Raw genomic sequence first — 12,141 nt, forward strand, 5'->3', positions numbered from 1 at the left:
TTTCAAGTTTCGACTTTCATCCATGAGTTATTCTCAATCTGTGGCTCTACTCTTAGAACTCAAATGTAAGATGTATGAATAGACTGTTATTATTTGTCTTGTATTTTCAGTCGCACAGACGTGGTCACGGTAACGCCCTGGCTCGCCCCCGTCATCTGGGAGTCGACTTTTGAACCTGTGCTGCTAGACGCCATCTTCAAACCCAAGAACCTGACCATCGCCGCTTCCGTGTTTGCCGTGGGAAAGTCAGTAATATGTTTGCTATTTCTAAAGCCTTTAACTTGTGTAACGCGTCTACTACACGTATACTACACATATGCTTCACGTCTACTACACGTCTACTACACGTCTACTACACGTATGCTACACGTCTACCACACGTCTACTACACGTATGCTACACGTATGCTACACGTCTACTACACGTATGCCTCACATCTACTACACGTTTGCTACACGTATGCTACACGTCTACTACACATATGCCTCACGTCTACTACACGTCTGCTACACGTATGCTACACGTATGCTACACGTATGCTACACGTATGCTACATGTATGCCTCACGTCTACTACACGTCTGCTACACGTCTGCTACACGTATGCTACACGTCTACTACACGTATGCTACACATCTGCTACACGTATGCTACATGTATGCCTCACGTCTACTACACGTCTGCTACACGTATGCTACACGTCTGCTACACGTATGCCTCACGTCTACTACACGTATGCCTCACGTCTACTACACGTATACTACACCTATGCTACACGTCTGCTACACGTATGCTACACGTCTGCTACACGTATGCTACACGTCTACTACATTGTATGCCTCACGTCTACTACACGTATGCCTCACGTCTACTACACGTATGCTACACGTCTACTACACGTATGCCTCACGTCTACTACACGTATGCCTCACGTCTACTACACGTATGCCTCACGTCTACTACACGTATGCCTCACGTCTGCTACACGTATGCTACACGTCTGCTACACGTATGCTACACGTCTGCTACACGTCTGCTACACGTCTACTACACGTCTGCTACACGTCTGCTACACGTCTGCTACACGTCTGTTACACGTATGCTACACGTCTGCTACACGTCTGCTACACGTCTGCTACACGTCTGTTACACGTCTGCTACACGTATGCTACACGTATGCTACACGTCTGTTACACATACACAAACTATTTTAGCTTCCTACTCACCATTGAATGTTTGATTGCTCTATAGACAACCCGGAGCCTCAAACAGCTCACTTTTGCTCAGTATTTTGTAAATTTAACCCCCCTGTTCTTTAGCTTTCATCTGAGCTAGCCTAGCCTAGTCTCTAGCTCCATGGCTGAATTTCCCCCTGCCTTTACATGCTCAAGTTGTCCCATGTCGAGTCAGAAGCCTGACTCCTTCTCTGATGACAGGGATACTGTAGTTGCGTGAACTGTAGTGGTAGCTTTGGAGGCCAGGGTGACAGTTAGAAGCACAGATCCTTTCATTGGAGGAGCTGAAGTTTAGCTGTAGCCAGGTTGTAGCATCAGGTTTATTAGACCACGCCACAGGTAGCAGTGTTCCCCTCAGGGTCTCTCACACAGCCGGGACTAGACCAGGAACAAGACCAGGACCAAGACCAGGACCGATTTGTGAGAGTTTGGATGACGTAAAGCGCTAAACACCAGCCTGTAGTACACTAAGAGCTTCCATGAGCTCTCCCCAGCATTGTCACAAATTAAGTGTTCAGATTCAAGGCTGTGTGACTGTGTGTGTCCCTCGTGCAGATAATACCAGAGTCATATTTTAGAAAAAACTTTTCAGATGTCAGACCAAATTCAATTCAATTTATTTTTGTAACGCCTAAAATCCCACAGCAGTTGTCTCGGAGGGCGACAGTGAAAACAGATTAAAAAAACGTTCAGCCCAGGAAAAACTACAAAACCTCTTTGGGAAAATTATAAACCTGGAGTTCACACCTACTACACGCCTATTACACGTTTCAACTTAAACAGCACGTGTACAACTTGTCTACACACATTTTTATTGTGCACTTCACCAACATTCTCCTCCTTGTTTCACCACGAGAAGACGACAAGGGGAGGACCTTCTCGTCTTCTCGTGGAGACCTTCTTGTCTCCCACGCCTTTTTCTCCTCTTCACATTCTTGTCTCACCTTCTGGTCTTCTCATCTCTTTGGCGCAGATACGTGCAGTTCCTGAAGGACTTCCTTGAGACGTCTGAGAAGTTTTTCTTCATTGGATTCAATGTTCACATATTTGTGTTCACCGATCGGCCTCAGGACGTGCCCAAGGTTCAGTTGGCTGCTGGAAGAAAGGTAAAAGCCGGACTAAACGATTAATTTAATTTTTGTAACCAAAATGACAACAGAAATTGACTCGTGGACATTCCAGAATTGTTGATTTAACCAACGGAAAGTTAGAGAATCAAAAAAGCTGATTAAACAATGTTCAAAAAGATTACCAAAAATAGGCCAAAACCAGTCCTTATACCAGTCTTAAACTAGTCCAAAACCAGGTACTGGTTTAGTTGTAGTTTCTCTGGTCTCTCTTCAGCTACAGTCCTGCTGTTGTCCTAGTTTAACCCCAGTTTCTCTTCAGTTCAGTCATTTATTTTTATTTTTATGCACATAATCATAACTTGCCCCAAAGGACGACAGTGAAAAGCAGATTAAACAATGGTCATAGGAAATGAGAACATTCTCCATCCATCCATTATACATATCAGATAGACTGTGGGGCCAGAGCCACTCAGGAGGAGAGAGGGTGGTTCATGTTTGATTCTGTTCCTAACTGGCCTGACCATACATCACATTCTAACCTCTGCAGTAGAATGTTGTAGTTAATGGTGTCAAACGGTTCCAACAGAACCAGGATTGAGACCAGTCCATCGTCATGTAGAACTTCCAAATACCTTTCACCGGGCGTGTGATCGCTGAGGGGAGCAAACCTACCTTCTATTGCACCACAGTCTGGCGTTCAGCACATCAATCCCTCCGAACTGTCTATATTGGTCCCTGTTTAATTGTTGATCTAGGAGATGCTGCACAGGAGATGCTGGGGGTCTAGTCATTGCCTCGCCAGCACTGCTAACGCTAACACTTCTACCTGTGGCGCAGTCCGGTATTCCTGATGTCAACAACCTGGCTATAGCTAGACCTCATCTCCAGTGACCTGTTCCGTGCTTCTAACTCCGTAACCCTGGCCTCTCCTCAGATCTCTGTCCGCAAGGTTCCGTCCTCCAAGCGCTGGCAGGAGATCTCTGCTCGCAGGATGGAGATGGTCCACGCGCTGCTCCGGGACCTCAGAGGATCTACACACTACGTCTTCTGTTTGGACGTCGACTCAAAGTTTCACGGACGCTGGGGCTCCGAGAGTCTGAGCGAGACCGTGGCTGTGGTGCACCCAGGTCTGGACCGGGACTGGGTCTGGACTGGGTCTGGACCGGGACTAGGTCTGGACCGGGACTAGGTCTGGACCGGGACTGGGTCTGGACCGGGACTGGGTCTGGACTGGGACCAGGACTGGGTCTGGACCGGGACTGGGTCTGGACTGGGACTGGGTCTGGACTGGGACCGGGACTGGGACTGGGACTGGGACCACTTGTAGATAAGGATGTCAAAATGATGAGGTTCATCGATGATCATGATTTTTCAGGTCACGCTACAATTGTAAGAACTGATAATATTGGTGAAAAATAAGCAGTGAAGTTAAATGTTTTGTTCAATCTACAGCTCAAAAACAATTATATTAAATGTATTTTTGTAACGCCCACAATCACAACAGTTGCCTCTGAGGGCGACAGTGAAAAACGGATTAAACGATGGATTGATTTTATTGATTTTACTATTAATTTACCAATTCTATGAAACGAATACAACACGTAGACAAAAGAACTGCAGAAAAATGAGAAAAGATTACAAAAACAGAAGGGTTCATGCCAAAAATATACACTGAACCCATAACCTGATCATATAAAAGATAAAACAATGGAGGGAAGTCCATTCCTAATGAAGTCCCCCTGAAGGTCTCACAGCTCAGTCCTGTATATATTGTATACAGTCTCCCACATGTAGCCCTCAGATGAGTGCATGTAACTGGACACAGCGTGTATACAACAGCCAACATGTCAATCAATAACTCAAATGTATAAAGCATTTAAATTATGTATGATCCTGATCCTTGCCCTCTGCAGGTTACTATGGCGATGGGCGCAGCCGTTTCCCGTACGAGAGGCGGCCTCAGTCCAGGGCCTATATGGCACCCTCTGATGGAGACTTCTATTACTGCGGCGGAGCCTTCGGGGGAAGTCTGGACCAAGTCCTGGAACTGACCCAGGTCTGCTCCAAGAACTACAGAGATGACGAGAAGGACGGAGTGGAAGCAGCCTGGCAAGAGGAAAGTCACCTGAACAGGTTAGAGAGTGGGAGGAGTTAGGGGGAGAGGGGGAGGAGTCAGAGCGAGGTGTTTCAATTCAGTCTGGAATTTATATTTGGAATGACCAAAATCACGACGGCCGTTGCCTCAATGGGTGACAATGCTAAGACCACGGCACGAGAGGAAATGTTCCATCAAAATAAAAGAGGAAGAGGAAGTGAAGGCATTAATTGCGCCCCTGCTGGCCAATTGTGAAAATACACAATATCTGCAATGCACTTTTTTTCATGGCGCCTCGAGGAGAATATAAACCATGAGTTTCAATCAAATCAGACAATGTTGGGTTTTTCACACAATGGGTAGGGGGCGCTGTAGAGTAAATTTTTTACATGGTATCAATTATTTCCAATCAGACCATAAAAACGCATTAGTGAGTGAAATATGAGCTCCGTAGATCAATTCCATTAGGCGTGACTTGTCCTTGTAAAAACAGGAAATTAAGCCTTTTTTGAGGGCGTATTACGCGCAGACCGTATGGAATATAATTTTTTTTTTTTTGAATATTCATTAAATTGCAATGTCTTTAAATGCAAAAAGAGTTGTTTTGAGCTCGATCGGACAAAAAACCTAGGACAAGTACGATTTTGAAAAAAAAAAAAAAGTCAAACGTGGCGGCGCCACTTTGATTCAACATGGCTGACTTCCTGTTTATCATACAGCGATGCTGCCAGGTGTGTTTACTCTTCAAAAGTACCTCCTTCTGAAGGAAAAACTACAAAACCCTGTCGGGAAAAGTACCACAGCTCCCTCTGTCTCCTCACCTCCCTCTGTCTCCTCTCCTCCTCTCAGCTCCCTCTGTCTCCTCACCTCCTCTCCTCCTCTCAGCTCCCTCTGTCTCCTCACCTCCTCTCCTCCTCTCAGCTCCCTCTGTCTCCTCACCTCCCTCTGTCTCCTCACCTCCTCTCCTCCTCTCAGCTCCCTCTGTCTCCTCACCTCCCTCTGTCTCTCCTCTCAGCTCCCTCTGTCTCCTCACCTCCTCTCAGCTCCCTCTGTCTCTCCTCTGCAGAAACTAATCTACTACAGATCTTAAACCCAGTGAGAGTGTTTGGGATGAGCTGAAGGACGCTTTGCTGAATCAGAGAATAGTAGCAAAAATAACTGAACTCGAGACTTGAGAAGTTTTAATGCAGTCTTTATTGACACAAGAGGACAGAACACCAACACGAGCAGCTTCTATAGAAAAATCCACTGTTCTGATAGTTAGACGCCATTAAATATCCCTCTTGATTCTTGAATATTGGGCCCTGACACTCCTTTTGAGATAACTTTATCCTATAGACTCCTTAGTTTAAGGCAGGCATGTCCAAACTAGGGCCCGGGGGCCAAATGCGGCCCTCAGACCAATTTTTGTTGGCCCTCCGGCTTCATGCTATGTCGGCCCAAACAACAATAAGTAGTACTTTTTACTGTGAAATTGGGAAAAATTCAGGCATATTGATGTTATACCAACCTAATATTAATGTTCCAGGTCTAATTAAAGGTGTGGAGGCTCATCGCAATGCAAAATTTTGAATGATTCACTTTGTCATTTAACAAATTCGACATTGTCAAGTTGTTTGTGGCCCTCTGCCCCATCATAAGTTTCAAAAAGCGGCCCTTGGTGAAAAAAGTTTGGACACCCCTGGTTTAAGGGCATGTGTAGCTCCACCCTAGTAGCTTCATTGTTATTCTGGTTTCCCCCCTGTTAAGACCCTATAGATTCAGTAGTTATAGCCCCCTTTGACATTTTCTTCCTTCTATCCTTTCCATGTTTTAGATTATTAATAATAATTCTGTACATGCGACCGATTTATAATGCGGCAAGTCTTGTGTTCTTGACACACCGCCCTCGTTTGTTACTCAAGCGGGTCTCAGTTAATACTCTTGTTGGCATACTTGGCACCGGCACTTCCACCAGCCACACAGTATGAACTCAATGCCCCTTTCTCAGCTACAGTTTGTATTGTGAGCGTGAGTTCACCCCGCTGCCCCTGCGCTGCATAAGATTGCACAATTACTGCTACGGGCCCGTCATATTTAGTTTGTATGATTAGCTCCTTCCATGTCGTAAGAACAGATTTTACCCAGGGATTCTTAGTTTCCTCCAAATGACTCAACCGTTTGTCATCTGCCAGTAAAGCCTGTACAGGAACCCCTGGCACAACATTTCGCTCAATATTTTTCCATCGGGTCACATCAGTACAGCAACGCTCAGAAGGAGAGGGGGAGGAGTCAGGGGGAGAGGGGGGGAAGTCGGGAAGGGAGGTGGAGGAGTCAGCTGAACAGAGGTACTTACCATACATACCTTTTGACTGTATGAAAAAATGGGTTTAAAAAAATGATTATTTTCCTTTTATGTTTGGGTGATTTTGCATTTTCCCATTTCAAAACCAAAACTCGAATGTCCTGCTGGAACAGGGCTTTGTTAATCTGTGTTTCTGTTTGTTATTTTTGTCTGTTTTTTACAGATATTTCTGGGAAAACAAACCGTCGAAGGTTCTGTCTCCTGAATATCTGTGGCAAGACTTCAAACCACGAAACCCCGAGATCCACATCATCCGCTTCTCTGGAGTCAACAAGAACTACGCCGCCATCAGGCCAAACGCGTAACTGCAGCTACAGTTCCACCGCCATCAGGCTAAACGCGTAACTGCAGCTACAGTTCCACCGCCATCAGGCTAAACGCGTGACTGCAGCTACAGTTCCACCGCCATCAGGCTAAACGCGTAACTGCAGCTACAGTTCCACCACCATCAGGCTAAATGCATAACTGCAGCTACAGTTCCACCGCCATCAGGCTAAACGTGTAACTGCAGCTACAGTTCCACCGCCATCAGGCTAAACGTGTAACTGCAGCTACAGTTCCACCGCCATCAGGCTAAACGTGTAACTGCAGCTACAGTTCCACCGCCATCAGGCCAAACGTGTAACTGCAGCTACAGTTCCACCGCCATCAGGCTAAACGTGTAACTGCAGCTACAGTTCCACCGCCATCAGGCTAGCCTTATGAAAGCTTTGTGCAGAAAAATGCAGGTCAAAATAAACTCTTTGGACTTTGGCCCTGTAACCCTGGAAACTATGTGTGCAGATGATTACAGCTTGTGTGCTGCAGGTGGCGATGTTTGAGAAAATGGGGATATTTGTGGCATTTGAATGAAGGTTGTTTAACCTGTTACCACCCACCTATTTTCGCCCTGTGCACAATGGTTGGACATACCTAAATGGCATTGCTTATTAAAAGAGGATCTTATGTTCCACATGCAAGTGTGATGCATCATTAGAAAGCTTAGGCCTTCTAGTTTCTGCAGATGTGCACACTGTCAGGGCTTCAGAACTTACACTACAGAGGCCCAAACATAAACAAAACATCCTTTTTTAGTCTCGCCTGAATATTGTCAATTTGTAATGGTCCTGAGCATGACATATTTCATTGTGTGCATATGCTGTTCACTGTACATGATGTTTATCTTGTTGACAACAACTGTGTAAAGTTTCAGATCTCTAGGAACAGGCATTTTGGTGCTGTTGACCTTTTTGTATCAAAAAGTATATTCGGAACAAGTGATCCAAATATGTGCCAACTGTGCCAAACTGTTTTATTACAATTTTAGCTCCTCTATGATCATAAAACATACATTTTGATGTTTTGTAGGCCACTAATAGCAATTATAACCGCTAAAAAAAAAATATGTGAAAATGTGTAAATATGAGTTCACCCATGAATTTCCCATAGAGGTTAAAAAAAAAAAAATAAAAATATTTTTATTTCATTTTTGTATTGGTATAATAATACATATATCTAACAAAATGCACGTCCAAAAGGCTAATAAACTCAGAAAACGTTATAGGCCATAGGCTGTAGCCTGTATCGTTCAAGTTCGCTACACCTGTCACAAGACTAAAAAAATACTTCAAATATAAAATTATCATTGTACCATTAGCTCATGACCAAAAGTTCTCCACTCGGATCGCGCCAGTTTTTTTACGGCCATAACTTAAATGCGGAACTATATTCTCAGCCTGATAGCGCAATATCCCTACGCCTGAATCATTCCGCCTCTGAATCAGCCAATCAGGTGAGAGTTACAACAACAACATAAAATATGGCTGCTCCCGTGGAGCGGCATGTTGTCTCTCGAGCCGATAGAAAACACTATGAAAATATGGATAACACGTGCATCACACACATTTCATCGGTAGAAAAAGAACAAACACAGCCACAGACTGTTGTCCGCTGGAGGAAGCTGGTGACTTGTGCTCGGAAGTGAATAGAAATCGATGGAATAGACCGCGCGTTAGCGGCAGCTGTTTGTGTACACAATGATGACTTCGCCAAACAAAACTATCCTACGTCTTCTGTGGCTTCTTCGGACGGAAATCTTTCTCATTTTCTGGAAAGTAACAAGCCAGGCTTTCACCCTACATGCTATAGACGTTTCACCCTACATGCTATAGACGTTTCACCCTACATGCTATAGACGTTTCACCCTACATGCTATAGACGTTTCACCCTACATGCTATAGACGTTTCACCCTACATGCTATAGACGTTTCACCCTACATGCTATAGAAAAGCAAAACAGTCGGTCTGTGGGCAGCATGGCGAGGGTGAGAAGGTGAATCTACCACATCAACTCTGCCACCTTCTCCCAAACGACTGAGATCTACCACAGATGTAAAGACAAAATCATCTAAAAAGTCAAGCGATGTACTTCCTGCAGTTTGCATCATTTGCAGAAGGTTGATCGCTGTATCAAAGAGGCTCACAAGACAAAGAAAGATAAATTGGTCCAAGCTGAAACTTTAACTGCTGGTGAGTAGATTATATATTGATTCTTGCATGTGTGTTTTCTCTTGCTCGTGGTAAATAGGACTAATCACAGTGAAATAAGTTGGCCAAAATATACATAGATAAGATAAGATAATCCTTTATTGTCCCACATGGGGACATTTCATTGATGCAACGCAGGAAGATCCAGAGGTAGATACAGAAGAAAAGAACATATCACTATAGGAATATGTGCCTAGTTTATTACATGTAGGTGTAGATGTAATGTACGTAAGACTGTATGATGATGCGAGTTGAATAAAAAGGCAATACAACTTTTGCGATTGTTTACTGATTGTGCTCACCCTTGATTGAAATTCTTTTACTTCTCCTTTACTAGGAAGTTTGGTCAAAGCAGCTGAATCAAGAGCAGATGAATCCATCCTGATGTGTACCAGAGGTAAAGATTGTGTTGCCATTGAAGGCACCTCTATCACAAGAGGTGTTACAAAGAATACTCAAGCTTTCCGACAAAGAAGACAAGTGATGAAAGGTAACATTTTGGTAATCAAATAAAATATATATATTTCCATATATTTAGATAAATTCATAATTTAATTGAAAATTATTGTAATGACTACACGATAATTTTAAAGACGTTTGAATCAAAGCAAATTTCTGTTTGTAGTGAGCTATTATATTTCAATCACTGACCAATCACTGCATTTCCTTGCTTTATACAGGTTACCTAAAGTCTGGGAGTACGGCGATGCATATACAGCATTCTGTGACACTGTGTCATCCGGACACGACTGATTGAAAATCAGGAAATCCTCAGAATGAAGAAGCTCTTGTCCCTGTTCCAGAAATTCATCAAAAAACACCATGGTCATGGAAGTTACCGGTAATTAAATTATTCTTATTGTTTATGAAAGAAAACAATAGAAGATCAGATAAACATCACAGCTATGTTTATTCATGAAATTTCATTCAAGATCAAACCAATCCTGTTAGCTACAGGAGTCTACATATTTTCATTCATTTTGTTTATTTATACAGGGAAAACCCAGTGAGAAAAGTGGTTACCCTGTTAAAACACAACACAAAATAAACAACAAACATAGGATACTAAAACACAAATAAAATAATAATTCTAAAACACAAATAAAATAGTAATCTATCAATACTTATGAATTTCTATTCCTTGTCTAATTTTTACAGATCCGATCTTCTGAAGAAGAGATTACAGCGAGACTTCCCACAGCTGAATTTTCACAAACCACCAAGAAGAAACCTGAGTGAAATGGTTTCCACAGAGACGACAGGACTTCACCAGGATTTTTCAACTGAAACTGATATGTCAGTTTCTGAGATGTCATGTAGTGATGGAGAAATGGTGCCAGAAAGTGGTAAAGATGCAGCACTGCGAGAGCTCTCAAGGACAGTTTACAGTGCAGGTGTATTACTGAAACAAGCGGTCAAGAGTGCCCCTAGTATGGATGAAACAAGCGGTCAAGAGTGCCCCTAGTATCACTGAAACAAGCGGTCAAAAGTGCCCCTAGTATGGATGAAACAAGCGGTCAAGAGTGCCCCTAGTATGGATGAAACAAGCGGTCAAAAGTGCCCCTAGTATGGATGTAAATTGGCCTCCTACATCAGAGGATCTAAATGTTTCCTCTGCCAGAAAGATTGTGCCAATTGAACTTTATAACTTACTAGCTTGGTGTGTAGGTGCTAGTGATAAATTGACATTGTCTAACATGGTAAATGTATCCGAGGAGGTTGATCTTTGTTTACTGTCAATTTGCCAAGATATATATTTGTCCTCAAAAGGTAAAAATCAAACCAGTCCAATGTCATGGCCTCATGTTAATGTTGTACTTACACATTTTGACATCAATCATACTTATATCATTCCTCTGTTTGTATGTATATCCTATTCTGCAGAAAGTTTGCCTTATACTAGATCGAAAGATACACATGTTAATTAGCCTGTTTATCACGATGTAAATACTGCTTTTATGATTGTAATTATTCATATTGTAAATACATTACATAAAATTATATCCGTTCTATAGAATAAAACCTTTACCAATAGCCTATGTTTTCTTTCTTCAAATGGGCAACTGGTGTTGAAAGGGTTAAAATACTACTTTTAGATTATGTTTTTATAGTGTAGTATGAATCAAGACTAGAGAATTTGTAATTGTTGAAGCGTTCAGTTGAATACTAAATGTGGAGTAAGAGTTTTCAAGTGCGTAACGATAACATGCAAAATTGTTAAAACTGTTTTTTTAACTTACATTTGCACATAAACTAAAGCACCCAGAGTCTCACCACTTTACATCCCTCAAGAAAGTAGTTATGTATCTGAGAATCTGAATTTCTGAAGTAATCAATCAAAGAATGAAAAAAATAAGAAGGTATGAAGATGGGTGTACACCCCAATTTGTCACATATTTGGGTAAACTGGCAACTTCGACACCTATTTTCTCAAATACTGGCAGAAATCATGCGGAGAACTTTTTCCCCCAGCTCAAGTACATCTTTGAGATTGGAAAACCACTTTTGAAAAGTAGTCTTGATGTGGTGGAGCGAAATTCATTTTCTAGCCACATTCTGAGTTACAGCCTATGGCCTATTATGCGCAAAATCCTGCCGAGAAATCTGGCTCTTTACAGCCTTCCCGGAGCCTTACGCACGTGAACAGGGAGAATTCTATGTAAATAAACCCTTTGTCCCGCCTATCAGGAAAAAGGTCTCCTGATTGGCTAGAATAATATGTCACTCAAAGTCTCCTGCGTGCCTGTTAGCAGAAGCTAAGGGCTAAAAATAAAGATGGACGCGCGCTTCGGAAGCGCCGAATTTTTTTCCTCCGGAGGCTGTAGCAAACAAACCCGGTGACAGAAAAATTCGTGGATGGTCTCATTCTGTA

At 42.8% G+C, this 12,141-nt stretch overlaps 1 protein-coding gene and 1 long non-coding RNA gene across 3 annotated transcripts in view; both read left to right on the forward strand.

Annotated features, from left to right (window-relative positions):
* Positions 1 to 7,412, forward strand: part of LOC140358182 (globoside alpha-1,3-N-acetylgalactosaminyltransferase 1-like) — a 20,733-nt gene extending 13,321 nt beyond the window's left edge. The window contains exons 3-8 of one of the 2 annotated variants that reach the window (XM_072442867.1): positions 111 to 245; positions 2,208 to 2,340; positions 3,239 to 3,431; positions 4,218 to 4,437; positions 6,907 to 7,059; positions 7,341 to 7,412. In XM_072442867.1, the coding sequence (XP_072298968.1) occupies positions 111 to 245; positions 2,208 to 2,340; positions 3,239 to 3,431; positions 4,218 to 4,437; positions 6,907 to 7,048 (823 nt within the window). In that variant the 3' untranslated portion in view covers positions 7,049 to 7,059; positions 7,341 to 7,412. Of the gene's footprint in view, positions 1 to 110; positions 246 to 2,207; positions 2,341 to 3,238; positions 3,432 to 4,217; positions 4,438 to 6,906; positions 7,060 to 7,220; positions 7,239 to 7,340 lie in introns of those variants that run through there. The other variant, XM_072442868.1, reaches the window with a different exon arrangement.
* Positions 7,413 to 9,067: 1,655 nt separating this feature from the next.
* LOC140357643 (uncharacterized) lies at positions 9,068 to 10,709 on the forward strand. Its single transcript, XR_011926662.1, has 4 exons — positions 9,068 to 9,251; positions 9,607 to 9,759; positions 9,950 to 10,110; positions 10,428 to 10,709. It is a non-coding gene; the product is annotated as an uncharacterized lncRNA (long non-coding RNA).
* The last annotated feature ends 1,432 nt before the right edge of the window (positions 10,710 to 12,141 follow it).

The sequence above is a fragment of the Eucyclogobius newberryi genome, unplaced genomic scaffold (assembly GCF_026437365.1).
Source record: "Eucyclogobius newberryi isolate DKJ021-1_F unplaced genomic scaffold, fEucNew1.0.hap1 SCAF_13, whole genome shotgun sequence".
In the NCBI taxonomy this organism is placed as follows: domain Eukaryota; kingdom Metazoa; phylum Chordata; class Actinopteri; order Gobiiformes; family Gobiidae; genus Eucyclogobius; species Eucyclogobius newberryi.